The sequence below is a fragment of the Hylobates moloch genome, unplaced genomic scaffold (assembly GCF_009828535.3).
Source record: "Hylobates moloch isolate HMO894 unplaced genomic scaffold, HMol_V3 SCAFFOLD_1, whole genome shotgun sequence".
In the NCBI taxonomy this organism is placed as follows: Eukaryota; Metazoa; Chordata; class Mammalia; order Primates; family Hylobatidae; genus Hylobates; species Hylobates moloch.
The window spans coordinates 104,968,788-104,995,079 of NW_026652276.1; the positions used below are offsets into that span (position 1 = coordinate 104,968,788).

The window sequence follows — 26,292 nt, forward strand, 5'->3', positions numbered from 1 at the left end:
GTGGGCCCAAAGTAATCACCAGGGTCCTCATAAAGGAGAGGCAAGGGAGTTGAAGGTAGAGAAGGAGCTCTGAAGATGGGAAGCAGAATAAGTGTAGGAAATGTGAGCTTGCCACACTGCTAGTGTTGAAGATGGTGAAGCTAAGAACTTTCACATCCACTTTCAAAACCATCGTGTCCTGGCTCCTTTTTCTTTTAAACCGTCTTTCCCTCAATTTCTCTGTCCTCTTACATCTTATTGTAAACACCAAGAAGAAACCAGGCAGTTAACTTTGCTTGGAAATCTTTTTAGCTAGACCATCTAATTCATTCGGCACATTTTCTACCTTCCACATCACTGTAAAATTGGGTTGCTGAACTTTCCACAACTACCTAACAGAGATCTCTTGCCTCCAGTTTCTACTCAGATGTTCCTCACATTCCTTAAAACTCACAGTCCACCTCCTAACAATCTAAAATCTACCAACTATCAATTCCTGGCAATTTAGGCTTTACCGCTGCTCTCCTGAAAGGCCTTAAAGTATTAGAACTGGGCCCTATTATTAGAACCTATTTCCCAGTTCTAATACTCCTCCCACATTTTTGGTATGTGTGACAACAGAACTTTATTCCTGATACCAGAATCTGTATTATTTATATATGAAGCATAACAAATTATTCTAAAACGTATTAATGGCTTAAATCAACAAACATGTGTTGTCTCATAGGTTCTGTGGTTCAGGAATCCAGGCAAAGCTACCTAGATGCTTCTAGCTCAGGATCTTTCATGAAGTTGCAGTCAAGCTGTCAGCTGGGCTGCAGTCATCCAAGGCTCAGCTGGGAGAGGATCTACCTTCAAGCTCTCGTGTGACTGAGAGCCTCAGGTTTTCATTGGCTGGAGATGCCAGTTATTTGCCACATGAGCCTCTGTCTACGGCAGTTGACAACATGCAGCTGGCCTACCTCACAGCAAGCAAGCAAGCAAGAGAGCAAGATAGAGTGCTCAAGACAAAAGATAACAGACTTTTTGTAACTTAATCTCAGAAGTAACATACCATCACTTTTGCCAAATTCTGGTTGTTAGAAGCCAGTCGCTAGATCTATCCCACACTTGAAGAGGGTTAAACAAGGTCATGTTCTTCATAAGATTAAGCCAAGTACAGAATTGGCTTAATTCTACGATTTTTTTAACATTTCTGAGGATTTTTCCTATAACTTGTAAAACCTTGGCTATCTGAAACCCTTGGGAAATGAATCATCCTTGAAAGCTAAGTTTCTGGATAGATTTTTACCATGAAGGGACCAAATCTTAATAATTTAGAGTAGAATCACTTCTGCATTTGATCACATATTTCTTGCCTTTTAAAATAAATTACTGATCATTATTTGAAATTTTATTTCATCAAAAGAAAATTAGCAATTGTGTGTTATAAAGAGAAGGTGCCTGTCTTCTCCTTATGTAGGGTATAGAACTGTTCATCTCTTTACTAAAAACTTAAGGCTTCTGTCTGCCTTTTATAATTTCTGTTTCTTTCTGTGTTTCATTTGTTACCTCTTAGTTATCAGTACTTGCCCATTGCCTTCCTGTTTACTGTATCTAGTAAGTTGCTGCAAAAGTAATTGTGATTTTTGTATTAAAACAAATGGCATTTGATTCTCATAGGAGCACGAACACTTTTGTGAACTGTGCATGTGAGGCATCTCGGTTGTTCTGCCCTTATGAGACTCTAATGCCTGATGATCTGTCACTGTCTCCGATCACCCCCAGATGAGACCCTCTAGTTGCAGGAAAACAAGCTCAGGGCTTCTACTGATTCTGCAATATAGTGAGTTGTATAATAATTTCACTATATATTATGATGTAATAATAACAGAAATAAAGTGCACAGTAAACGTAATGTGCTTGAATCATCCTGAAACCATCCCCTCTGCTGGTCCATGGAAAGATTGTTTTCCACAAAACCAGCCCCAAATCTGGGGACTACTGCTATAGAGAATTGGATCTGCGGTCTACAAGTAATGTTAATGACATTTATTTTAAGCTGCACTGAGACTTTTGTTTACATCTTTTTTTTTTTTTTTTTTTTTTGAGATGGAGTCTCATTCGTGTTGCTCAGGCTGGAGTGCAATGGCACAATCTCAGCTCACTGCAACCTCCATCTCCTGAGTTCAAGCGATTCTCCTGCCTCAGCCTCCTGAGTAGCTGGGATTACAGGCGCCCGCCACCATGCCCAGCTAATTTTTTGTATTTTTAGTAGAGATGGGGTTTCACTATGTTGGCCAGGCTGGTCTTGAACTCCTGACCTCAGGTGATCCACCCGCCTCAGACTCCCAAAGTGCTAGGATTACAGGCATGAGCCAACATGCCTGGCCTGTTTACATCTTAATTATAAATTGTTACTATAGTCAGCCCTTTATATCTGTGGTTTCCACATCCATAGATTCAACTAACCATGGATTGAAAATATGTGGGGGGGAAATGATGCTTACATCTGTACTGAACGTGACAGACTTTGTCATTATTTCCTAAACAGTACAGGATAACTATTTACATAGCATTTACATTGTATTAGGTGTTATAAGTAGTCTAGAGATGATTTAAAGTATACAGGAGGATATGTGTATGTTACGTGCAAATACTACACCATTTTATATAAGGCACTTGAGCACCTGTGGATTTTGTTATTCACAGGGGATCCTGGAACCAATCCCCTGTGGATACCAAGAGATAACTGTATAGGGGATGCCGTGGTGACAGGTGAAGTGGCATTGGGCTTAGTAAGGGTAAGAAAGCTAAGAGTGGCCTAAGGACAGATGACAAACATGGCATATTGCTCACTTTAGCCAATGCTCAGAATCTCTTAGGTTTTTGAAACTTCACAAGCAATTTAGGCAAACTCTCCTTTCTTCTCTATCTCTGTATTCTATGTAATCCCACAGTTGTTGAAGGCTGTTCTTATAGTGGAATTAGTTATATCTCACTCCAAAAACTTGACCCTGATTTCCGTCTACAAACCCAAAGCAGCAAATACAATTTACTTTTATATTTGAATTATTTTCTTTGTAATGGTGTCTGTTGACAGCCAAAGCCTCTTTTATGGAAACATACCACCACTGCCACAAGTAAAAGCTATAAAGCAGTGTTAAATACTGTATATAGAGCTCACATTTTTATATGCATTTCTTTTAGGTCTTATGTAGTGTGTATACTGTGGAAGATCGAGAAAGTGCATTAGGTTGTTAGACAAAAGACCCAGAAGGCCTGCTAGAGAGGCCACAGGTGGAACTAAGAAAGCAATCTCTGTGTCACTCAGGCTTTGAGAAGCTTCCTTCAGAATCATAGAACATTAGAACTGGGGAGGTTAAAAAATCTTTAGTCTTTTTTTCCCAGCTCCAGTCTCTTGTGAATAATTTAACAGTAAAGTTAAAGATTATGAGAATTACATGCCTCCTCTTTTCACTTGCACAACATAGAATTTATTTTCTAATAGTAGTGTATTTGTTAGCTTTGCATTCCCATAAATGATGGTTTCCAGCCTTGGCAAACCCTTGCAGCCTCCAGCCACAAGTCCCCTGGACCTCAGAGAATGTATATACTGTGTGTGCACCCTAATAACATGTTTCCTTAAAACTAGTAGTACTGGATCCTCTAACTTTAGTACATGCCTTTCATGTCCAACTTTTCAGAGGCCGCCAAACTGGCAACCCTAAACTCATTTGTCACTCTCAAAACATAATATATGAATATGGAAAGCTAATGTAAAAATGGTAAGGGACTGAGCCATTTGGAAGATAACTTAATGTAAGTGCCTGAAAAACAGGGATACAAGAAAGCAAAGGGAGAAGCAAGCCAGTTCACCCTGAACCCTACAAATGTTTGGGAATTAGAAACATCAAGTATTACAAATTAGGGGAAATGGATGAAGTCTGATACTAAAAATACGGAGGTTGACAGTCTGTGTAGGAACAGTTAGACTTCCAGATCCTTATCTCTATACCCCACCTCCCCCTCTGCAGAAGCTATAGATTCCCTTAGGGAGGAAGAAAACTAGAGAAAATAAAGACACTAGGGGGAGAGTGTGATGTCAGCAAGATAGTGGAATAAAAGATCCCTGGCATCACTCTTCCCACAAAAATACAACTAGAAATTATTCAGGCTGGGCGTGGTGGCTCACTCCTGTAATCCCAGCATTTTGGGAGGCCGAGGCGTGTGGATCACTTGAGGTCAGGAATTCGAGACCAGCCTGGCCAACACGGTGAAACCCCGTCCCGACGAAAAATACAAACATTAGCTGGGCATGGTGGTGGGTGCCTGTAATCCCAGCTACTCGGGAGGCTGAGACAGGAGAATTGCTTGAACTCGGGAGGCGGAGGTTGCAGTGAGCCAAGATCATGCCACTGCACTCCAGCCTGGGTGAAAGAGCGAGACTCCATCTCAAAAAAAAAAAAAAGTATTCAAAGACAAGAATACCAACCTGAGTTCACCAGAACTTGGGGAAGAAGTGGAGAAACCTCCTGGGCTGACAAAACTTTTTGTAAAATAAATGGTTATTTCAGACTGTGCCACCCCTTACCCCCAAGCTGGCGTAACACCACTCAGGGAGAATTTTCCTAGCGCTGCAGTTTCCAAGGTGAGAGGAAGGAATTGGAGGTGGGTATTCAGTCTCCTCACTGGTCTGGGGATCTTCCCAGGGAGCCCACTCCAGTCCCATCTGGGAGAGCCAGGAGAGCTGAACTATCTGGGGTAAATTGGGGACAAAGAGCAGGGCACTGATTGTAGCAACTCGTATATGGATCTTGCAGCTACTCTGAACTCTAATTAGCTGAGACACCCTATTGACAAGGCTGGCCAGTGTCTTAGTGCCACTGGGGTGTAATCAGTGGGAAGGCCTGAATCCCTGGTCAGATTTTCCACAAAACTTAGTGCTCACATGGAACCTTCCCCTGACCCAGAAACAGCTATAAGATTGGGATTAAGCTGGGCATGGCAGCTCATTTCTGTAATCCCACTTTGGGAGGCCAAGTTGGGTAGATCATTTGAGCCCAGGAGTTCAAGACTAGCCTGGGCAACATAGCAAAATCCCACTTCTACCACAAAAACAAAAGTTAGCTGCATGTGGTGGTACGTGCCTGTAATCCCAGCTACTTCAGAGGCTGAAGCAAAGAGTCGCTTGAGCCTGGGAGACAGAGGTTGCAGTGAGCCAAGATCACACCACTGCACGCCAGCCTGGGCAACAGAGCAAAACTGTGTCTCAAAAAAAAAAAAAGAAAAAAAGTTGGGATTAACTTCCAGTGTACACTTAAGCACTTAAGACTTTCACAGACTGGGAAATGACGACAGGGTAGCAATATAGTTCCAGAACAATGTTTACCTTTCGGTGGTCACTATAAGTCTTCCCGTCTGTGAAACAATGTCAGGGCAAGTTAGTTTAGTTTTAGTGCAATGTTTCGAACGGCAGGGCAAGATTACTTCAGCTTTAGTGCAATGTTTTGAATGGCAGGGCAAGTTAGTTTAGTTTTAGTGCAGTGTTTCAGTTCTGATGCTCACTGTAAGTCCTCCCCAGAATGGGAAGAAACAATAGGCCAGTACTTAAGCTCTCATACTAAGTAAAGGCCTGAAATCACCAAAGACCACCTGCAAAAACTAGAAGAAATGGCTGTATCCTCAAATGTGCAAGCATCAACATAAACAAGTAATGATTATGAAAACTTAGGGAAATATGACACCACCAAAAGAAACCAACAAAACTCCACCAGTGGACTCAGAAGAATTGAAGATCTATGAAATGTCAGACAGAGAATTCAGAATAAGCCTCTTTAAAAAATTCAGGGAATCTGCTGAGCATGGTGGCTTACACCTGTAATCCCAGCACTTTGGGAGGCCTAGGCAGGCAGATTATGAGGCAGGGGATCGAGACCATCCTGGCTAACATGGTGAAACCCCGTCTCTACTAAAAATACAAAAAATCAGCAGGGCATGGTGGTGGGCACCTGCAGTCCCAGCTACTCGGGAGGCTGAGGCAGGAGAATGGCGTGAACCTGGGAGGCGGAACTTGCAGTGAGCCAAGATTGTGTCACTGCACTCCAGCCTGGGAGACAGAGCAAGACTCTGCCTCAAAAAAAAAAAAAAAACTTCAGGGAATCACAAGAAAATAGAGATAGGAAATTAAATGAAATTTAGAAAGTAATCCATGAATGTAGTGAGAAATTTGACAAAGAAATAGAAACAAGAAAAAAACAAATTGAAATCCTATCTATAAACAATACAGTAACTGAACTGGAATAACTCATTGGAAAGCTTTAGCAGCAGACTTGATCAAATAAAAGAATTGATGAGCTTGAGGACAGAACATGTGAAATTACCCATTCAGAGGAGCAAGAATAAAAAAGGGTAAAGAAGACCTACAAGAATTGTGGAATACCATTAAGCAAACTAACCTCCACATAATAGGAATTCCTGAAGATGAGGAAGAAAAGGCTGTAGAAAGCATACTTAAGCAAATCATGGCTGAAAAAGTCCCAAATCTGGAGAAAGATAACACTGTCTAGGTACAGGAAGCTCAGTGATCGGCAATTAAAATCAACCCAAAGAAGAGATACCTATGGCACGTAACAATCTGGCTAACAAAAATCAAAGACAAAGAAAGATTACTCAAGGCAGCAAGAGAAAAGAAATGTGTCCCATTCAAATACCCCAACAGAGCTTTCAGCAGATATCCCAGCAGAAACCCTGCAGGCCAGGAAAGAGTGGAATGCTATATTTAGAGTGCTGAAGGAAAAGGAAAAAACTGCCAAGCAAGAATACTGTACCCAGCAAAGTTACCCTTTATAAACACAAAGGCAAGATAAATATTTTCCCAGACAAACAAAAGTTGAGGGAATTCATCAACACCAGACCTGTCTTACAAAAAATGCTAAAGGGAGCTCCTCAGTCAGAAAGTGAAGGATGCTAATGGGTAAAAAGAAAGCATCTAATGGCATTAAACTCACTGGCAAAAGAAAGAAAACTCACTGGTAAAAAGACTTCTGAAAAATTCAGAATATTCTAATACTGTAAATGGGGTGAGTAAACCACTTATATTTTAAGTATGAAGACTAAAAGATGAAACTTTTTTTTTTTTAAAGATGGAGCCTTGCTCTGTCACCCAAGCTGGAGAGTGCAGTGGTACAATCTCAGCTTACTGCAACCTGCACCTCCTGGGTTGAAGCGATTCTCATGCCTCAGCTTCCGAGTAGCTGGGATTACACATATGTGCCAACACACCTGGCTTATTTTTGTATTTTTAGTAGAGACAGGGTTTTACCATGTTGGCCAGGCTGGTCTCGAACTCCTGACCCCAGGTGATCCGCCCATCTCAGCCTCCCAAAGTGCTGGGATTACAGGCTTCAGCCACCATGTCTGGCTGACAAAACTATTAAAAACAATAACTACAACAGTTATTTAGGAGACAGACAATTGTTTAAGCAATAAAAAGATTAAATTGAAACATCAAAAAGTCAAAATGGCAATGGTGGTGTTAAAGTATAGAGTTTGTTTTTGTTAGTTTTCTTTGCAAAGTTAAGTGATTATCAGTTTAAAATAACCTATTATAAGATGTTTTTTGTAAGCCTCACAGTAACCATAAAGCAAAAACCTATAATAGATACACACTAAAAATAAATAGCACAAAATCAAAGCACGCTGCTAGAGAAAATCACTTACCATAGAGGAAGACAGTAAGAGAGGAAATTAGGAAGAAAGAATCTACAAAACAATCAAAAACAAGGAACAATATGGCAGTAGTAAACCCTTACCTATCAGTAATAACCTTGAATATAAATGGATTAAATTCTCCAATTAAGAGTGGCAGAATGGATTAAAAAACAAGACCCAACCATATGCTGGCTACAAGAAACTCACTTCATCTGTAAAGATTAGCACAAACTGAAAGCGAAGGTATGGAAAAAGATAATTTATGCAAATGGAAACCAAAAAAAGAGCAAGAGAGCCTATAGTTTTATCACATAAAATAAATCAAGATGGTTAAAAAAAAGGCAAGGCCGTTATATAATGACAAAGGGGTCAGTACAGCCAGAGGATATAACAATTGTAAATATAGATACACCCAACACCAGAGCACCCAAATATATAAAGCAAATATTAATAGACCTAAAGAGACAGATGGACTGCAATACAGTAATACTAGGGAACATCCACACTTTCAATGTGAACAGATCATCCAGACAGAAAAGAAACAAAGAAACATAGACATTAAACTGTACTCTGGACCAAATGGACCTAACAGATATTTACAGAACATTCCATCCAACAGAACGTTTTTCTCAACAGCACATGGAATATTCTCCAGGATTGGTCATACATTAGGTCACAAAACAAGTTTTAACAAATTTTTAAAATTGAAATTATATTTATCTTGTCACAGTGGAATAAAACTAGAAATCCATAATCAGAGGAACATTGGAAACAGTATAAATTGATGGGAATTAAACAACAAATGGACCAATGAAGAAATTTTAAAGTAAATTTTAAAATTTCTTGAGACAAATGAAAATAGAAACAAAATACCAAAACCTATGGGATACAACAAAAGCAGTTCTAAGAGGGAAGTGTATAGCAATAAACGTCTATATCAAAAAAGTAAAAAGACTTCAAATAACCTAATGATACACCTCAAGGAACTAGAAAAGCAAAACCAAGCAAACCCCCAATTTTTTGTTCTTTTTTTCTCCGTGAAAAAAAGGCACCTAAAAAACAAACCAAAGTTAATAGAAAGAAATAATAAAAGAGCAGAAGTAAATGAAACCAAGACTAAAAGAATACAAAGATCAATGAAATGAAAATGGTTTTTTTGAAAAGATAATCAAAATTGACAAACCTTTTAGAAGACTAAGGGTGGGGGCGGTGGGCAGGGGGAGAGAAGACCCAAATAAGCAAAACCAGAGGGGAAAAATGAGACATTGTAAGTGATACCACTGATATACAAAAGATCTTAGAGACTACTGTGAACAACTATACACCAAAAAATTGCAAAGCCTAGAAGGAATGTATAAATTCTCTGACGCATACAACCTACCGAGATTCAATCAGGAAGAAACAAAAGACCTCAGCAAACCAATAATGAGTCATGAGATTGAAGCCATATTAAAAAAGTCTCTCAACCAAGAAAAGCCCAGGACCTGTTGCTTCACTGCTAAATTCTGCCAAACATTTAAAGAACTAATACCAATTCTACTCAAACTCCTCAAAACAAACATTTTTTTTGGAAGAGAAGGGAATACTTCCCAACTCATTCTACAAGGGCAGCATTACCTTGATACCAAAACCAGACAAGGATGCAACAAGAAAATGACAGGCCAGCATCCCTGAGGAACACAGATGCAAAAATCCTCAACAAAATACTAAGAAACCGAGTTCAACAATACATTAAAAAGATCATCCTGGGATACAAAGAGGGGAAGAACAGACTAACTTGAGGGTGGGGGGTTGGAGGAAGGAGAGGATCAGAAAAAATACCTATTGGGTACTATGCTTATTACCTGGGTGATGAAATAATCTGTACACCAAGACTCTGCGACACACAGTTTACCCACGTAACAAACCAGCACATGTACCCCTTAACCTAAAAAAAAAAAAAAATCATCATGATCAAGTGGAATTCCCAGGGATGCAAGTATGATTCAGCATACCCAAATCAATAAACATGGTACATCACATTAATACAATCAAGACCAAAAACCATATGATGATTTCAATAGATACTCAAAAAGCATTCAGTAGAATTCAGCATCCCTTCTTGATAAAAATTCTCAACAAACTGGGTATAGAAGGAACATACTTTGGTGAGGTGTGGTGGCTCACGCCTGTAATCCCAGCACTTTGGGAGGCTGAGGTGGGTGGATCCCTTGAAGTCAGGAGTTTGAGACCAGCCTGGCCCACACGGTGAAACCCCATCTCTACTAAAAATACAAAGCCTGGGTGATAGAGCAAGACTTTATCTCAAAAAAGAAAAAAAAAAAGAAGGAACATATCTCAAACCATATATGACAAACCCACAGCTAATGTCATGTTCAACAGTGAAAAGTTGAATAATTTTTCTCTAAGATCAGGAACAAGACAAGGAGGCCCACTCTAACCACTTCTGTTCAACTTAGTACTTGAAGTCCTAGCCCAAGCAATTAGGCAAGAGAAAGAAATAAAGGGTACCCAAATTGGAAAGGAAGAAACCACATTATCTTTATTTGCAGATAACATGATCCTGTATTTAGAAAAACCTCAAGACTCCACCCAAAACTGCTAGAACTGATAAATTCAGTTAAGTTTCAGGATACAAAATCAACATAACAAAAATCTGTAGCATTTCTATACATCAACAGCAAGCAATCTGAAAAAGAAATCAGAAAAGCAATCCCATTTACATAGCTACAAAAAAATACAATACCTAGGAATGAACTTAACCAAATAAGTGAAGAATCTCTGTGATGAAAACTATAAAAGACTGATCACAGAAATTGAAGAGGACATACAAAAAATGAAAAGATACTTCATATTCATGGATTAGAAGAATTAATATTGTTATGGAGTTCGAGACCAGCCTGGCCAACTTGGTGAAACCCCATCTCTACTAAAAATAGAAAAATTAGCCAGGCCTGGTGGTGGGTGCCTGTAATCCCAGCTACTCAGGAGGCTGAGGCAGAAGAATCACTTGAAACTGGGAGGCAGAGGTTGCAGCAAGCCGAGATCACACCACTGCACTCCAGCCTGGGTGACAGAGTGAGACTCCGTCTCAAAAGTCAGTATTACCCAAAGTAATCTACAGAATCAGTGTAATCTCTATCAAAATACCAATGACGTTTTTCGCAGAAATAGAAAAAAAGTCCTAAAGTTTGTGTGGAATGACAAAAGACCTTGAATACCTAAAGCTATCCTGAGCAGAAAGAACAAAGTCAGAGACATCACACTGCCTGACTTTGAATACCACAAAGCTATGGTAACCAAAACATCATGGTTCTCTATATATATACACACATTTTATACACACATAGGTATATAAAACACCTACAAAATTTTTGTTTGTTTTTTGAGACAGAGTCTCGCTCTGTTGCCCAGGCTGGAGTGCAGTGGCATGATCTTGGCTCACTGCAACCTCCGCCTCCCAGGTTCAAGCAATTCTCTGCCTCAGCCTCCCAAGTAGCTGGGATTGCAGGCACCCGTCACAAATGCCTGGCTAATGTTTTTGTATTTTTAGTAGAGATCAGGTATAACCATCTTGGTCAGGCTGGTCTTGAACTTCTGACCTCATGATCCACCTGCCTCGGCCTCCCAAAGTGCTGGGATTACAGGTGTGAGCCACCGTACTCAGCCTAGAGCTACAAAATTATACTTGGAGAATCCTGACAAAAAGGCTGGCTGAGAAAGCACACCCATAATTATACTCAACTCTCATATACAGAACTCCATTTAACTTTGTAGTGCTTCATAGCCAAGACTTGCCAGAAATTGGCAGAACATCTCTAACATAAGAGACACCAAAAGAAAGAGAAAAATGTACCTCGGAGATAACAAAAACGATGTAATAAGCAAAAGAAAACATAAATGAACTGTAATATTCTTGTAGAGGTGAGGTGAAGGAAAAAGAATAAATGCTGTTTTCTAAAACATTCAGAAAGCTTGGGAACTAAAAATAGGAGAGCTGAAATTTAAAATCAGTGATTGGATAAAGTTGAGAATATCTTAGTAAAACAAAAAGAAAAAACAAGAGATGACTTAGAGAGAAAAGATAAGAAATGTGGAAGCAAAATTCAAGTTGTCTGATGTTTAACTGACTGGAATTCAAGAAAACGAGAATAGAGAAAATGAACAGCAGGATATTTTCAAAGTGACAATATAAGAGTAGATGGACATGTATCTGTTTCCAGTACCACTGAGTGAGGAAAATAAGCCACAGTACCATGAAATTGTAGAACAACAAGGATAAAGAGAAGCTGCAAAAACTGAAAAATCAACTCTTCAATCAGAAAACTGAGGCTTCAGGGCAAACCATTCTCCCAAAAACTGGAGGGAATGGTGCATACTGAGAATCACAGATTACCTCCAGAAACCTCACCAGATTCTCAGGGTAAAGAGAAAAATCTCCTCAAGCTTTAGGTAGGGAGAAGGGGAAATAATCATCTTGAAATAAGTCGGAGCATTCCTTAACAATGGTTTGCTCTCAAAGTAAACTGTTTTATCAAGCCTAATTGACATGTGTTTTACCAGAGCCTAACCTGGAGGAAGATATGTTAGTCCATTTTGCATTGCCAAAAAAGAATACCTGAGACTGGTAATTTATAAAGAAGAGGGGTTTATTTGGCTAATGTTTCTGCAGGCTGTACAAGAAGCATGGCACCAGCATCTATCTGCTTAGCTTCTGGTGAGGCCTCAGGAAGCTTTCCCTTATGGTGGAACACAAAGGGGAACAGGCATAGCACATGGAGAGAGAGAGAGCAAGAGAGAGAGGGGAGGGAGGCGCCAGACTCTTGAACAACCAGATCTCGCACCAGGTCTTGCGTGAACTATAGTTATAGAGTAAGAACTCACTCACAAGGGCAGGGACAACATCAAGCCATTCATGAGGGATCTGGCCCCATGACCCAAACACTTCCCACTAGGCCCCCACCTTCAACACTGGGAATCACACTTCAGCATGAGTTGGAGGGGAAAAATACCCAAAGTGTATCAGAAGGGAAACACCCAACTGCAGCCCTCTCCAGCCTTCCTGTCTTACCTAATCGGGGAGAAGGGAACCTGAGAAGCACTTGTGAAAGTCACGGCCCAGGCACACAGGCTCACTAAAAGACTGATAACTAATTATGTGATTATAGAACACTCCCCCCACCACACACACACACCTCACCACCACACCGATCAGTCTCCTGTGTAATGATAGTGGATTACTGCTAAACGAACTAATTTTCAGACCCTGAAAATTAATAAGGAGTCTTTAGGGAAACCAAGAAACGATAAGAGATACAAAAACGGCCGGGCGCGGTGGCTCACGCTTGTAATCCCAGCACTTTGGGAGGCTGAGGTGGGCGGATCACGAGCTCAGGAGATCCAGACCACGGTGAAACCCCATCTCTACTAAAAAAAATACAAAAATTTAGCCGGGCGTGGTGGCAGGCGCCTGTAGTCCCAGCTACTCGGAGAGGCTGAGGCAGGAGAATGGCGTGAAAAACTCTCTCAAAAAAAAAAACAAAACAAAGATGTGTTAAAACATGGATACAATGCCTCTAAGTGATTAATCTAATGAACTTCCCAACTCATAAGTGGGAGCTAGACATTAGGTATTCATGGACATAAAGATGGGAACAGTAGACACTGGGGACTGCAAGAGACAGGAGAGAGGGAGGGGAGAAAGGGTTGAAAAGCTGCCTATCAGGTACTATGCTCATGACCTGGGTAGCAGGATCAGTTGTACCCCAGGTGTCAGCATCACACAAAATACCCTTGTAACCTGCACGTGTACCCCTGAATCTAAAATAAAAATTGATTTCAAAAAAGGACACTAAAGGAAATGTAACCTATATAGCTACACAAAACAGTAAACACAACCCAACTCTTAGCCAGAGAAACATAAAGCCTCGGGTCAAACAAGACGACTTTTTAGTGCAGTTTCTTCTACCCAGTATATCGTCTGCTTTCAACAAAAACTTACAAGACATGCTAAAAGGCAAAAATCAAAGTTGCATGAGGCATAGCAAGAATCAGAACCATTGCCAGACTCATTTATGGCAGGGATTTTTGGAATAATCAGACTGGAAATTTTAAATAAGTATGATTAATATACTAAAGGCTCTAATGGAAAAAGTGAACAACACGCAAGAAAGATGGGTAACATAAGCAGACAATAGAAACTCTTAAGACAGAACCCAAAAGAAATACTAGAAATAAACAATACTGTAACAGAAATGAAGAATGCCTTTGGACTTATTGATAGAGTGGAAAGGACAATAGTTAACCTGGGAAAGACTCAATGAGCTTGAAGATATGTCAGTAGAAAGTTCCAAAACTTAAACTGCAAAGAGAAAAAAGAATGAAAATGACAGAACATGGCAGGGCCTGGTGGCTCACACTGTATCTCAGGACTTCAGGAGGCCCAGGTGGGAAGATCACTTGAGACCAAGAGTTGAGGACCAGGCTGGGCAACAGAGAGAGAGATCTGTTGACTCCACAAAAAAGAAAAAGGAAAAGAATAGGATATCCAAAAACTGTGGGACAGTTACAAAATTATATATATTTAAGTCCTTGCTTTGGCTGAACATAACACTAAAATTGGAACAATATCGAGAAGATTGCAGAACATGGCCCTGTGCAAGGATGATATGTAAGCATAGAAAAAACATTTCTAATTTTTTTTTTTTTTTAGATGGAGTCTCACTCTGCCACCCGAGCTGGAGTGCATGGTAGGATCTTGACTCACTGCAACCTCTGCTGCCCAGGTTCAAGGGATTCTCCTGCCTCAGCCTCCAGAGTAGCTGGGATTACAGATGCCTGCCACTGTGCCTGGCTAATTTTTGTAATTTTAGTAGAGATGGGGTTTCACCATCTTGGCCAAGCTGGTCTTGAACTCCTGACCTCGTGATCCACCCACCTTGGCCTCCCGAAGTGCTGGGATTACAGGTGTGAGGCACCTCACCCAGCCAACATTTCTATTTTTTTTTTTTTAGACGGAGTCTCACTCTGTCGCCCAGGCTGGAGTGCAGTGGTGCAATCTCGGCTCACTGCAAGCTCCGCCTCCCGGGTTCATGCCATTCTCCTGCCTCAGCCTCCCTAGTAGCTGGGACTACAGGCGCCTGCCACCACGTCCAGCTAATTTTTTGTACTTTTTAGTAGAGACAGGATTTCACCGTGTTAGCCAGGATGGTCTCAATCTCCTGACCTCGTGATCTGCCCGCCTCGGCCTCCCAAAGTGCTGGGATTACAGGCATGAGCCACCACTCCTGGACAATTTTTTTTTAATTAAAAAAAAATATATCTATGTAAAATTGTATACACACAATGGGAATAACAGAGGAAAAGAGAGAAAGGAATAGAAGAACCATTTGAAGTAATAATGACTATTTTCAAAACTAAAGACAGATGCCAAACCACAAATCCAGTTTAGAAAGTTAAGAAAACAAGCAAGATAAATACTAAATGCCAGGTGCGGTGGCTCACACCTGTAATCTCAGCACTTTGGGAGGCTGAGGTGGGCAGATGACTTGAGGTCAGGAGTTCAAGACCAGCCTGGCCAACATGGTGAAACCCTGTCTCTACTAAAAATAGAAAAATTAGTCAGGCCTGGTGGCAGGTGCCTATAATCCAGCTACTTGGGAGGCTGAGGCAGGAGAATTACTTGAACCTGGGAGGCAGAGGTTGCAGTGAGCTGGGCGCCACTGCACTCCAGCGTGGGCAACAGAGTGAGACTCCATCTCCAAAAAAAAAAAAAAAAATGCAAGAAAGTCTGTACCTAGGCATATCATAATCAAATTGCAGAAAATCAAAGATAACATCCTGAAAAAACCTAGAGGACAAAAAACACCTTACCTATGGAGAGTGGAGTGAAATATTTCTATATTTATTATGTCTTTATTACGTTTTTAATTAATTTTTGTGGTTACGTGGTAGGTGTATATATTTATGGGGTACATGAGATATTTTGATGAGGGTATACAATATGTAATAATCACATCAGGATGAATGAGGTATCCATCACCTCAAGCATTTATCATTTTCTTGTGTTACAAACCATCTAGTTATACTCTAGTTTTTAAATATATAGTAAATTGTTGACTGCAGTCACCCTGTTGTGCTATCAAATACTAGATTTTATTCCTTCTATCTAATAATATTTTTGTACCCATTAATTATCCCCTCCCCCACCCACCTACCCACTACCCTTCCCAGCCTTTGGTAACTGTTGTTCTACTCTCTATTTCCATGCGTTCAACTGTCTTAATTTTTAGCTCCCACAAATAAGTGAGAACATGCAAAGTTTGTCTTTCTATACCTGGCTTATTTTACTTAACATAATGACCCCCAGTTCCATCCATGTTGTTGCAGATGACAGGATCATTCTTTATTATGGCTGAATAGTACTCCATTTTATATATAGATATAGATATAGATATTTCTTTTATCATAATATGTGATATATGATATATCACATATATATATCATATTTCCTTTATCTACTTATCTGTTGATGGACACTTAGATTGATCCCAAATCTTGGCTATTGTGAATAGTGCTGCAGCAAATGTGAGAATGCAGATATCTCCTTGATTTACTGATTTCCCTTCTTTTGGGTATATTCCTAATAGTGGGATTGCTAGATCATATGGTAGTTCCATTTTTAGTTTTTTGAGGAACCTCGATACTGTTCTCCATGGTGGTTGTACTAATTTAAATTCCCACCAACAATGTACCAGGGTTCCCTTTTCTCCACATCCTCACCAGCATTCGTTATTGCCTGTCTTTTGGATAAAAGCCATTTTAACTGGGGTGAGATGATATCTCATTGTAGTTTGATTTGCATCTCCCTGATGGTCATGACATAATACTGAGTACCTTTTCATATACCTGCTTGCCATTTGTTTGTCTACTTTGGAGTAATGTCTAGTCTGATCTTTTGCCCATTTTTTATTGTATTACTCAATTTTTTTATTGACTTGTTTGAGCTCTTTATCTATTCTGGTTATTAGTCTCTTGTCAAATGGATAGTTGGCAAATATTTTCTTCCATTTGGGGGATTGTCACTTCCCTTTGTTGATTGTATCCTTTGCTGCCTAGAAGTTTTTACACTTGGTGTGATCCCATTTGTCCATTTTTGCTTTGGGTGCCTGTCTTTGTGGGGTATTACTCAAGAAATCTTTGCTCAGTGCAATGTCCTGGAGAGTTTTCCAAATGTTTTCTTTTAGTAGGTTCATAGTTTGAGGTTTTAGATTTAGGTATTTAATTCATTTTGATTTGATTTTTGTATATGGCAAGAGATAGAGGTCTAGTTTCTTTCTTTCTTCTTTTTTTTCTTTTTCTTTTTTTTTCTTTTTTCTTTTTTTTTTTTTTTTTTGAGACAGGGTCACTCTGTCTCCCAGGCTGGAGTACAGTGGTGTGATCACAACTCATTGCAACCTGCACCTCCCAGGTTCAAGTAATTCTAATGCCTCAGCCTCCTGAGTAGCTGGGATTTCAGGTATATGCCACCATGCCTGGCTAATTTTTGTATTTTGAGTAGAGATGGGGTTTCACCATGTTGCCCAGGCTGGTCTCAAACTTCTGGCCTCAAGTGATCCACTGGCTTTGACTTCCTAAAGTGCTGGGATTATAGGTGTGAGCCACCGTGTCCAGCAAGTATCTAGTTTCATTCTACTACATATGGATATCCAGTTTTCCCAGCACCATTTATTGAAGAGACTGTTCTTTTCCCAATGTATGTTCTTGGCACATTTGTTGGAAATGAGTTCTCTGTAGATGTCTGGATATGTTTCTGGGTTATCTGTTCTATTCCATTGGTCTGTGTGCCTATTTTTATGCCAGTACCATGCTGTTTTGGTTACTGTAACTCTGTAGCGTAATTTGAATTCAGGTAATGGTACTCCTCCAGTATTGTTCTTTTTGCTCAGGATAGCTTTGGTTATTCTGGATCTTTCATGGTTCCAGGTAAACTTTAGAATTGTTTTTTCTATTTCTGAGTAGAAGAATTTTATTTTATTTGTAGCTATTGTAAATGGGATTACTTTCTTGACTTCTTTTTCAGATTGTTCACTATTGGCACATAAAAATGCTACTGATTTTTGTATATTGATTTTATCTCCTTCAACTTTCTGAATTTATTAGTTCTAATAGTTTTTTTGGTGGAGTCTTTTGGTTTTTCCAAATATAAGGTTATATTATCTGTAAACAAGGATAATTTGACTTCTTTCTTTCTAGTTTGGATGCCCTTTCTTTCTAATGTCTCATTGCTATAAGATAGAGTGAAATATTTAAAGTATTGAAAGAAAAACCCCACCAACCTATGGTAACTCCATGTTTCCAGTTGTTAGTGGCTTAGGCAAAACACCTTGGAGTCATTCTTGATTCTCCTTGTCCCTCACATCCCACATCCTATCTGTTAGGATATCGAGATGTAATTAGAAAAAAAAATTGTAATTCTCCCCTTCTCATCACCTCTATTTCTATCTCCTTGGTCCAAGCCATCATTATCTCTTCTCTGGATTATTGCTATAGACTCCATACTACAGTCTAAACAGAGCAACTAGAATGATTGAAGTCCAATCTAGTACTACTACAGAAGCTTCCCATTTCACTACCTGTCTATGAATTACTTAATTTCTCTGTGCCTCAGTTGCTTCATCTGTAAAAAGAGAATAATACCTCCTCAGGAGATTGTGTGATTTGATGAGGAGGCACTTACTTAATACCAACCTGATGCACAGAAAATAGTAAAGTTTAGCGGGTTTTTTTTTATTATTTTAATTTCCAGTTTGCCCTTCAAATCAGAAGCTTAGTTTTGTCTTATTCTTCAGTGCTTGAGGTGGGAGGGTTTGTAGAAACATTTGGATTCTGAATACCTAGCTCATTGCTGTTAAGCAGAATCCTCCATCTTTTAGTGCCTGAAAATATTCAAATGTCCAGAAACATTGTTAACCAAAGGAAATTCCATTTCTAGCTCTGCTGTTTGTGTAGGCAATGTAGTGGGTCAGTTTTCTGCACTGTGTCGAAATTGCTTTGTCAGTGGAAAATGTTATTTTCATTGGTATTACAGTTCCTAACTTTTGAGGCATTTGTTCCCTAGAGGATACTAAAAGAAGGAAATCTCCAGACAGCTGCCCACTGATTTTTTTGCTTGAGCCTTTATTTGATATTTTACCCTGACCCCTTTTGGTTTTTTCTTACATTTGTAACATCGCATACCTAGGTTTTTTTTTTTTCTTCTTCATATAAGCCTTACCTATCTGGAACTGTCAGTACTAGGAAGGTACTTACAGCGTTGAATGTTGCCACTCATATTTCCTGTTATGCCTTATGCTTTTTATAACAAGCCAAAAAGAGGAAGAAAGACTTCACCATAGATTTGCTAAAGGCAATGTAGGATGCAGTGAGTGTGATTTAATGGAAGAGCCCTGGGGTGCGGCCTCTGAGCCTTGCTCTGCCACTGACACCTGTACGACTGCCTGGGCTTGAGTTAAACCTTCTGCATAAATTCTAGCAGAAGATGCTAGCTCAGAGAAGATTCAGTATCTGAATGTCTGAGAGAGTGTGAAAATAAGAAAAGTTGGCCGGGCTCAGTGGCTCACACCTGTAATCGCAGCACTTTGGGAGGCCGAGGCAGGCCGATCACCTGAGGTCAGGAGTTCAAGACCAGCCTGACCAACATGAAGAAACCCCGTCTCTATTAAAAATACAAAAAGTAGCCAGGTGTGGTGGTGCATGCCTGTAATCCCAGCTACTCAGGAAGCTGAGGCAGGAGAAGCGCTTGAACCCGGGAGGCAGAGGTTGCGGCGAGCCAAGATCGTGCCATTGCGCTCCAGCCTGGGTGACAGAGCGAAACTCCGAGCCCACTGACAAGAGAAGAGGGACTGGGGCAGACCCAACCTGAACTGGTTCTGTAAAGCAGCCAGGGCACAGACCAGAACGGACTGTGGGCCTGAGCAGTGTATGCCCCTGGGGCCTGGAAAGTAGGGGCTGGGACTTCATTTCTTGAATAGAGGGAGAAGGAAAGACACTTGAGAATCTGGTAAAAAAAAAAAAAAAAACCCAAAACAAACAAAACATTCTAGTAGCTTCAGCCTCTCCACTGGGCATGGTGTCTTCTCGACCCACAGACAATAGGCAGGCAAAGTGGATGGAAGCGAGTGCTAACATGATACACAGCTCCCAGGGCTTAGACACTTCCCACCTCAGCAAGCTGGACCCATCCGAGCTGTGGTGTCAGGGTAGAACAAATGATTCTTTTTTTTGGGATAGAGTTTCGCTCTTGTTGCCCAGGCTGGAGTGCAGTGCCGTGATGTCAGCTCACTGCAGCCTCCACCTCCCAGATTCGAGCGATTCACCTGCCTCAGCCTCCTGAGTAGCTGGGATTACAGGCGCCTGCCAACACGCTCAGCTACTTTTTTGTATTTTAAGTAGAGACGGGGTTTCACCATGTTGGCCAGGCTGGTCTCGAACTCCTGACCTCAGGTGATCTGCCTGCCTTCGCCTCCCAAAGTGCTGGGATTACAGGCATTAGCTACCGCGCCCGGCCGAACAAATGATTCTTATATGCAGATTCGTTAGGGAGCAGCTAAGCCAGCCCCCATTGACTGGGGGAGATGATGGTAGCTTTGAGACACTCCTAGCAGCTGCAGTTTTGTTATCCTGCACCCTGTTCACTTTCCAGGGCCACGCACCTCCACGGAAATATCTTATCTATAAGCCTGTGTCTCTACTTCAGTTTAGGCCTCCTAGACTGTAGCGGAGAACAAAAAATAAATAGGCCAAGTTTTAGGCATTGCAGGAAAAAAAGTGTGTTCATTCGCTGAGCCTCCGAAGTAATGCAGCTATATTTATAAGTGGATCAGTAAAAGGAGAAACTTCTTTAGGTTTTTAGGCCTAGGATTCAGCATTGAGATTTTCTGTGCTCTGAAGGACTATCTTCCAATAACTGTCCTTCCAATAACTTTCCTTAGTTTCTTATTACAATCTCGATTCCAGTGGTTATCAAACTTCTTCCTAGTGGATTGCTTTTCCACTCTTGATTGACATTACTTGTTCCCAGGTTTTTTTTTTTTGCTGTTGCAAACAGTGTTGAAATAAACATCTTTGTACTTAAATGATATATGTGTGTTTTAACAGTAAATTTTTAAGATTAAACCACTGACTTAATTCACTTATTGAATTTTGTTGTTGTAGTATATCACATGTACAGTACACCAATCTTTATCAATAACTGATGTGTTCACAAAATGAACACATGCTCATAATCACTACTGATATCAAGACAAATTACTAGCACCCTGGAAGACTCTCTCAGCTTCTCTCCCTCAATCACTACCACCTCCTTCCTACCCAGGGCAAACAGTATCCTGATTGCTAATATCATTGATTTGTTTTACCTACTTAGTAGCTTTAAATTTTTTAAATGAAGATGTAGTATATTATTCTTTGGAATCTGGCTCCCCACCTCCTCATCATATGTTGAGATTCATCTGTGTTGTTGGTAATGTAGCAGAGTTCATTTTTTTGTTGCTGTATAGTATATCATTATATGCATAGACCACTTTTTTTATTTATTCATTCTCATTGCACTGTTCTACAATGCCACCTTGCCATAAACCAAGCATCCGCATCTGAGGGGCTGTTTCTGGACCTGTCGTTGTGTTTCATCGATATATTTGTCTATCCTTGTGCCAAAACCCTACTATCTTACTTATGGCTATATCAGTAACTTAGCTAATGTTTAGAGCTATGTAATGTAGATAATTATAGCTGTATAATAGTAATGTATCGATATCTGGTAGAATAAGTTCTTCTACTTTGTTATTCTTTTAAAACTACATTGACTATTCTTGGCCCTGTGTATTTCCATATAACTTTTACAATCAAGTTGAAATTACTCCCTCCCCTCCAAAAAAAAAAAAGCGTGCTAGAATTTTGATTGGGAATTGTTTGAGGAGAATGGCCATCTTTACTCTATTAAATCTTCCTGTCCCTGAAAGTGGTATGTCTGTTTATGTGAGTCTTTAATTTCTCTCAATAGTGTTTTATAGTTTTCTGTGTTAAGGTTTTATATATCTTTTATTGATTTACTCTTACATATTCAGTGGGCTTTTAAATGTAATAAATGGTATTTATCACAAATTTATCATAAATAATTATTTCTAATTATTGCATGTATTAGAAACATTTTGGCATATTAAAGCATAGGTCTTTAATTATAAGATTTTATGAGATTTAAGATATATATCATTTTAAGAATCACTTAATATTCAAATTCAAATCACCATGGGAATACTGGCTAAATTGAGAAAAGTAAAGTTGGATTAAATCCAGGGTTGTATCCTTGGAGAATTCAAAAGGAACCAGGAGGAGCTTGTTCCTAAACTACGGGAGTTCTGTGTTGGTTGCTTGAGAGAGATTGCCTAGGGCTTGCTTCCTCTCTCAGCTAAAGTGATTGGGATTTGGCAGTCAGGGTGTTTTTGTTTTTAGGGTACCCTGAGCCCTCTCCTAGCCAGCCCGTATTTGTGAGCACTCGGTAAACACAGAGCAGGAGGGAATTGCAGTGAATGGGGATTTCCCTTAGTCCTGCCCACTTTCTGTTCTTGAACTGACAGGCTTCTTTCTCATTCTAAACTCACCAGCAGTGGAGCAGTAAATCCAGCCATGGTCAGGCATGGCACATGTCCTGAAATGATGGGGACTGGACCTGCTGCCTTAAACTCAATGCCTGCTTTGTTTTTCCAGGTCTATAAGGGAGAATTCCAACTACCTGACTTTCTTAAAGAAAAACCACAGGTACTGTGTCTGCTTTTTCCTCCTGATGTATACTAGATTGGCTCTTGCATTTAAGTAATATTTTTAAAGAGATAATGAAATTAAAAAGAAACAAGAAAACCAAAAAGAAAAGAAGAAAAGGGATAGTGATATGTGCTGGTGGAAGAAAGATCAGCGTCTGGGACTTGTTGATTTTAACAATAATTTAACACAGTCTTAATTTCAGAGAGCTCAGTGTCTCCCAAAACCAGGGAAATACTTTATTGATAACCAAATTCTGATTGCTTGAGGTCCTGCACAAGCCACCCAGTGGGTAAAGCTGCTCCAGCGTTCCAGTGCCTAATTTGAAATAAAAATGTTCAGTGACCCTCTCTGTTCCTACTCTGTGTACTGTACATCCATGCCCCTTTGACTTTTCTCATTTGGAGCCCAGAAGACTCATAAATATATATGCACACAGTCACTGGCCCTTGGGAAGGATAGCGAGAGTTTGAAGGATTAAAGCCAGCATGGTGGCTCATGCCTGTAATCCCAGCACTTTGTGAGGCCGAGGTTGGTGGATCACTTGAAGTCAGGAGTTCAAGACCAGCATGGCCAACATGGTGAAACCTCATCTCTACGGAAAATACAAAAATTAGCCGAGTATTGTAGCATTTGCCTGTAATCCTGGCTACTTGGGAGGCTAAGGGAGAATCACATGAACTGGGAGGTGGAGGTTGCTGAGCCAAGATTACACCACTGCACTACAGCCTGTGTGACAGAACAAGACTGCCTCAAAAAAAGAAAAAAATTAGCTAGGCATGGTGGCGAGGCCTCTAGTCCCAGCTACTTGGGAGGCTGAGGCAGGAGGATCGCTTGAGCCCGGGAGGTGGAGGTTGCCATGAGTCTAGATTGTGCCACTGCACTTCAGCCTGGGTGACAGAGTGAGACCCTGTCTCAAAAATAAAAAAAATTAGGCAGATTCAGAGTTTTCCCTGTAACGTCCTCTCTCACTGATTTGCATTGCAATCCTGTTTCCTGGGTTGGAAAGAAACAGGGAGTCTCGCAGCTGACATGCCTAGAGGAGCCCGGCATCCTGCCTCTGGGCATCACCTGTTATCCCCATATAGAAGTTGGAAAAAATGGACACTCATGGCCTGAGTGCAGCCGACTTCCCTTTCCAGCATGGTGAAGATGCATGTTGCCTCCAGGCTGCTGCTGTCAGTGATTAGCTTGTCAATAGGAAAAGGAGACTCAGTTCTGAACTCAGTTTCTGAAAGCATTGCAGATAGAGGTTGGTGAAGCAACAGTGCCTCACAGACTTGTGTGAAGTCCAGTTGCCTGAAGCAAGCCTGGAGTAAATGGGCTGCCCTCTCTGAGGGAAGCCATGTCTCACACCAGAGTTGAAGCCTCTTCCTTCCTGACCCTTTTCTGAAAACAGTCAGCCGCCAGTAATTGATACATATGACTTGAGTGTTTCAAAGTACTTTCAAGGCATATTCTTATTCACATATATTTACTATTCATCCATTCATTCACTTACTCACCAATTGTTTACCCAGCGTTTACTATGGTGAGAAATTAGAGTAAGTCCTCAGGAGTCACAGGGGAAAGAAAGACCTCAAGGAGCTCCTGACTTATCCAGAAGAATCCGACCACCTCGTGCAGACAAAGCACAGAGCTCTGGGCCCGGGGTGGGCATGATGTCCCAGAAACCTGGGTAGATTCATGAACAGACTCACACCAGCTGTGGAAGTTGGAGCCAGAGAATATTCCAAGAGGCTGTCTTGAAGGAATATAAAATCCAAAAGCGCCCAGGTGCGGTGGTTCACGCCTATAATCCCAGCACTTTGGGAGGCCCAGGTGGGTGGATTGCCTGAGGTCAGGAGTTTGAGATCAGTTTAGCCAACATAGTGACACCCCGTCTCTACTAAAAATACAAAAGAATTAGCAAGACTTGGTGGCGTGCGCCTGTAATCCCAGCTACTCGGGAGGCTGAGGCAGGGGAATTGCTTGAACCAGGGAGGTGGAGGTTGCACTGAGCCAATACTGCACTTCTGCACTCCAGCCTGGGTGACAGAGCGAGAGAGTCCGTCTCAAAAAAAAAAAAAAAAAAAAATTCCAAAAGCCGGTTTGCATAACAAATCTGAAGAAGTCAAGAAAAGGTATTTGAGACTAAAACTAAAGGGACACCCCTGCTTCACAACATATCTAAAAATATTTCCAAGTGGATTGCACACCTAAATGTGAAAGGCAAAATAATGAAGTTGTTAGAGGATATAGAAGAGCCAGGCATGAGGCTCACGCTTGTAATCCCAGCACTTTGGGAAGCAGGCAGATTGCTTGAGTCCAGGCATTCAAAACCAACCTGGGAAACATAGCCAAACCTCATCTCTACTAAAAATACAAAAATTAGCCAGGTGTGGTGCATGCCTGTAGTCCCAGCTACTTGGGAGGCTGAGGTGGGAGGATCACCTGAGCCCCCGAGGTTGAGGCTGCAATGAGCCGAGATCACACCACTGCACTGCAGCCTGGGCAATCAATCCTGTCTCATAAAAATGAAGAAGATAATAGAGGAACCATCTTCATGACCATAAGAGGACAGGATTTCTTAAGCCCCAAAAAGTACTGATTATTAATTTAAAGGTGGATAATATGAACTACATTATAATTGAGGATGTTTATGTAATAAAAATCATCATAAGGAAAGTAAAATAGTGAGCCTAAGTAGGAGAACATATTTAAAACAAAGGACTCATCTGGGGCCGAGTGCAGTGACTCACACCTGTAATCCCAGCACTTTGGGAGGCCAAGGCAGGTGGATCACGAAGGCAGGAGTTTTAGACCAGCCTGGCCAACATAGTGAAACCCCATCTCTACTAAAAATACAATAAATAAATTAGCTGGGCGTGTTGGTGGGCGCCTGTAATCCCAGCTACTTGGGAGGCTGAGGCAGGAGAATTGCTTGAACTCAGGAGGCAGAGGTTGAAGTGAGCCGAGAACGTGCCACTGCACTCTAGCCTGGGCAAGAGTGCGAGACTCCCTCTCAAAACAAACAAACAAACAAAAAGGACTCATCTGTGGAATATAGATCATCATCATAAGGGAAATTTTTTTTAAATTGGGCAAAAAGCCTGGACAACATAGCAAGACCCTATCTCTATCAAAAAATTAGCTGGGCAGGGCCAGGCGTGGTGGCTCACACCTGTAATCCCAGCACTTTGGGAGGCTGAGGCGGGCAGATCACTTGAGATTGGGAGTTCAAGACCAGCCTGGCAAACATGGCAAAACTCCATCTCTAAAAACAAATACTAAAAAAAAATTAGCCGGGCATGGTGGCACACACCCGTAATCCCAGCTGCTCCCCAGGCTGAGGCAGGAGAATTGCTTGAACCCGGGAGGCAGAGGTTGCAGTGAAGCGAGATTGCACCACTGCACTCCAACCTGGGTGACAGAGCAAGACTCCATCTCAAAAAAAAAAAAAAGGCTGAGCGTGGTGGCATACTTGGGAAGCTGAGGCAAGATGATCTGTTAAGCCCAGGCAGTGAGCTGTGATTGTGCCACTGCACTCCAGCCTGGGTTACAGAGGGAAACCTTGTCTATTAAAAAAAGAAACAAAAAATCATGCAGAAGTTCGCACACACACACAGACACACACACACGTAGAAAGGGCCCATAAGGTCTTCAGTTTAACTTCTAATGAAAATCAGCAGAAACTCATAGAACCTTCAGATTCAATAATTAGCTAGAATGGTTCATAAAACTCGGGAAAGTGTAGTACTTAACAATGACAGTTTTATAAAGGATGCAGATCAGGACCAGCCATAAGATAGAAGTAGGCCCAGA

The 26,292-nt window shown here is 40.9% G+C and overlaps 1 protein-coding gene and 1 non-coding gene across 5 annotated transcripts in view; both read left to right on the forward strand.

Moving 5' to 3' along the window:
• The window catches only part of TPST1 (tyrosylprotein sulfotransferase 1), a 194,574-nt gene that overhangs the window by 124,530 nt on the left and 43,752 nt on the right, over window positions 1-26,292 (forward strand). For all 4 annotated transcript variants that reach the window (XR_009214910.1, XM_032757331.2, XM_058444308.1 and 1 more), the window contains exon 4: window positions 22,438-22,488. Coding sequence is in view for 3 of the 4 variants with exons in the window: in XM_032757331.2 (XP_032613222.1) it covers window positions 22,438-22,488 (51 nt within the window). In the remaining variant the exon portion in view is untranslated. The remainder of the gene's footprint in view (window positions 1-22,437; window positions 22,489-26,292) is intronic.
• On the forward strand, window positions 14,264-14,371 carry LOC116809856 (U6 spliceosomal RNA). The gene has a single exon (XR_004370028.1). It is a non-coding gene; the product is annotated as a U6 spliceosomal RNA (small nuclear RNA).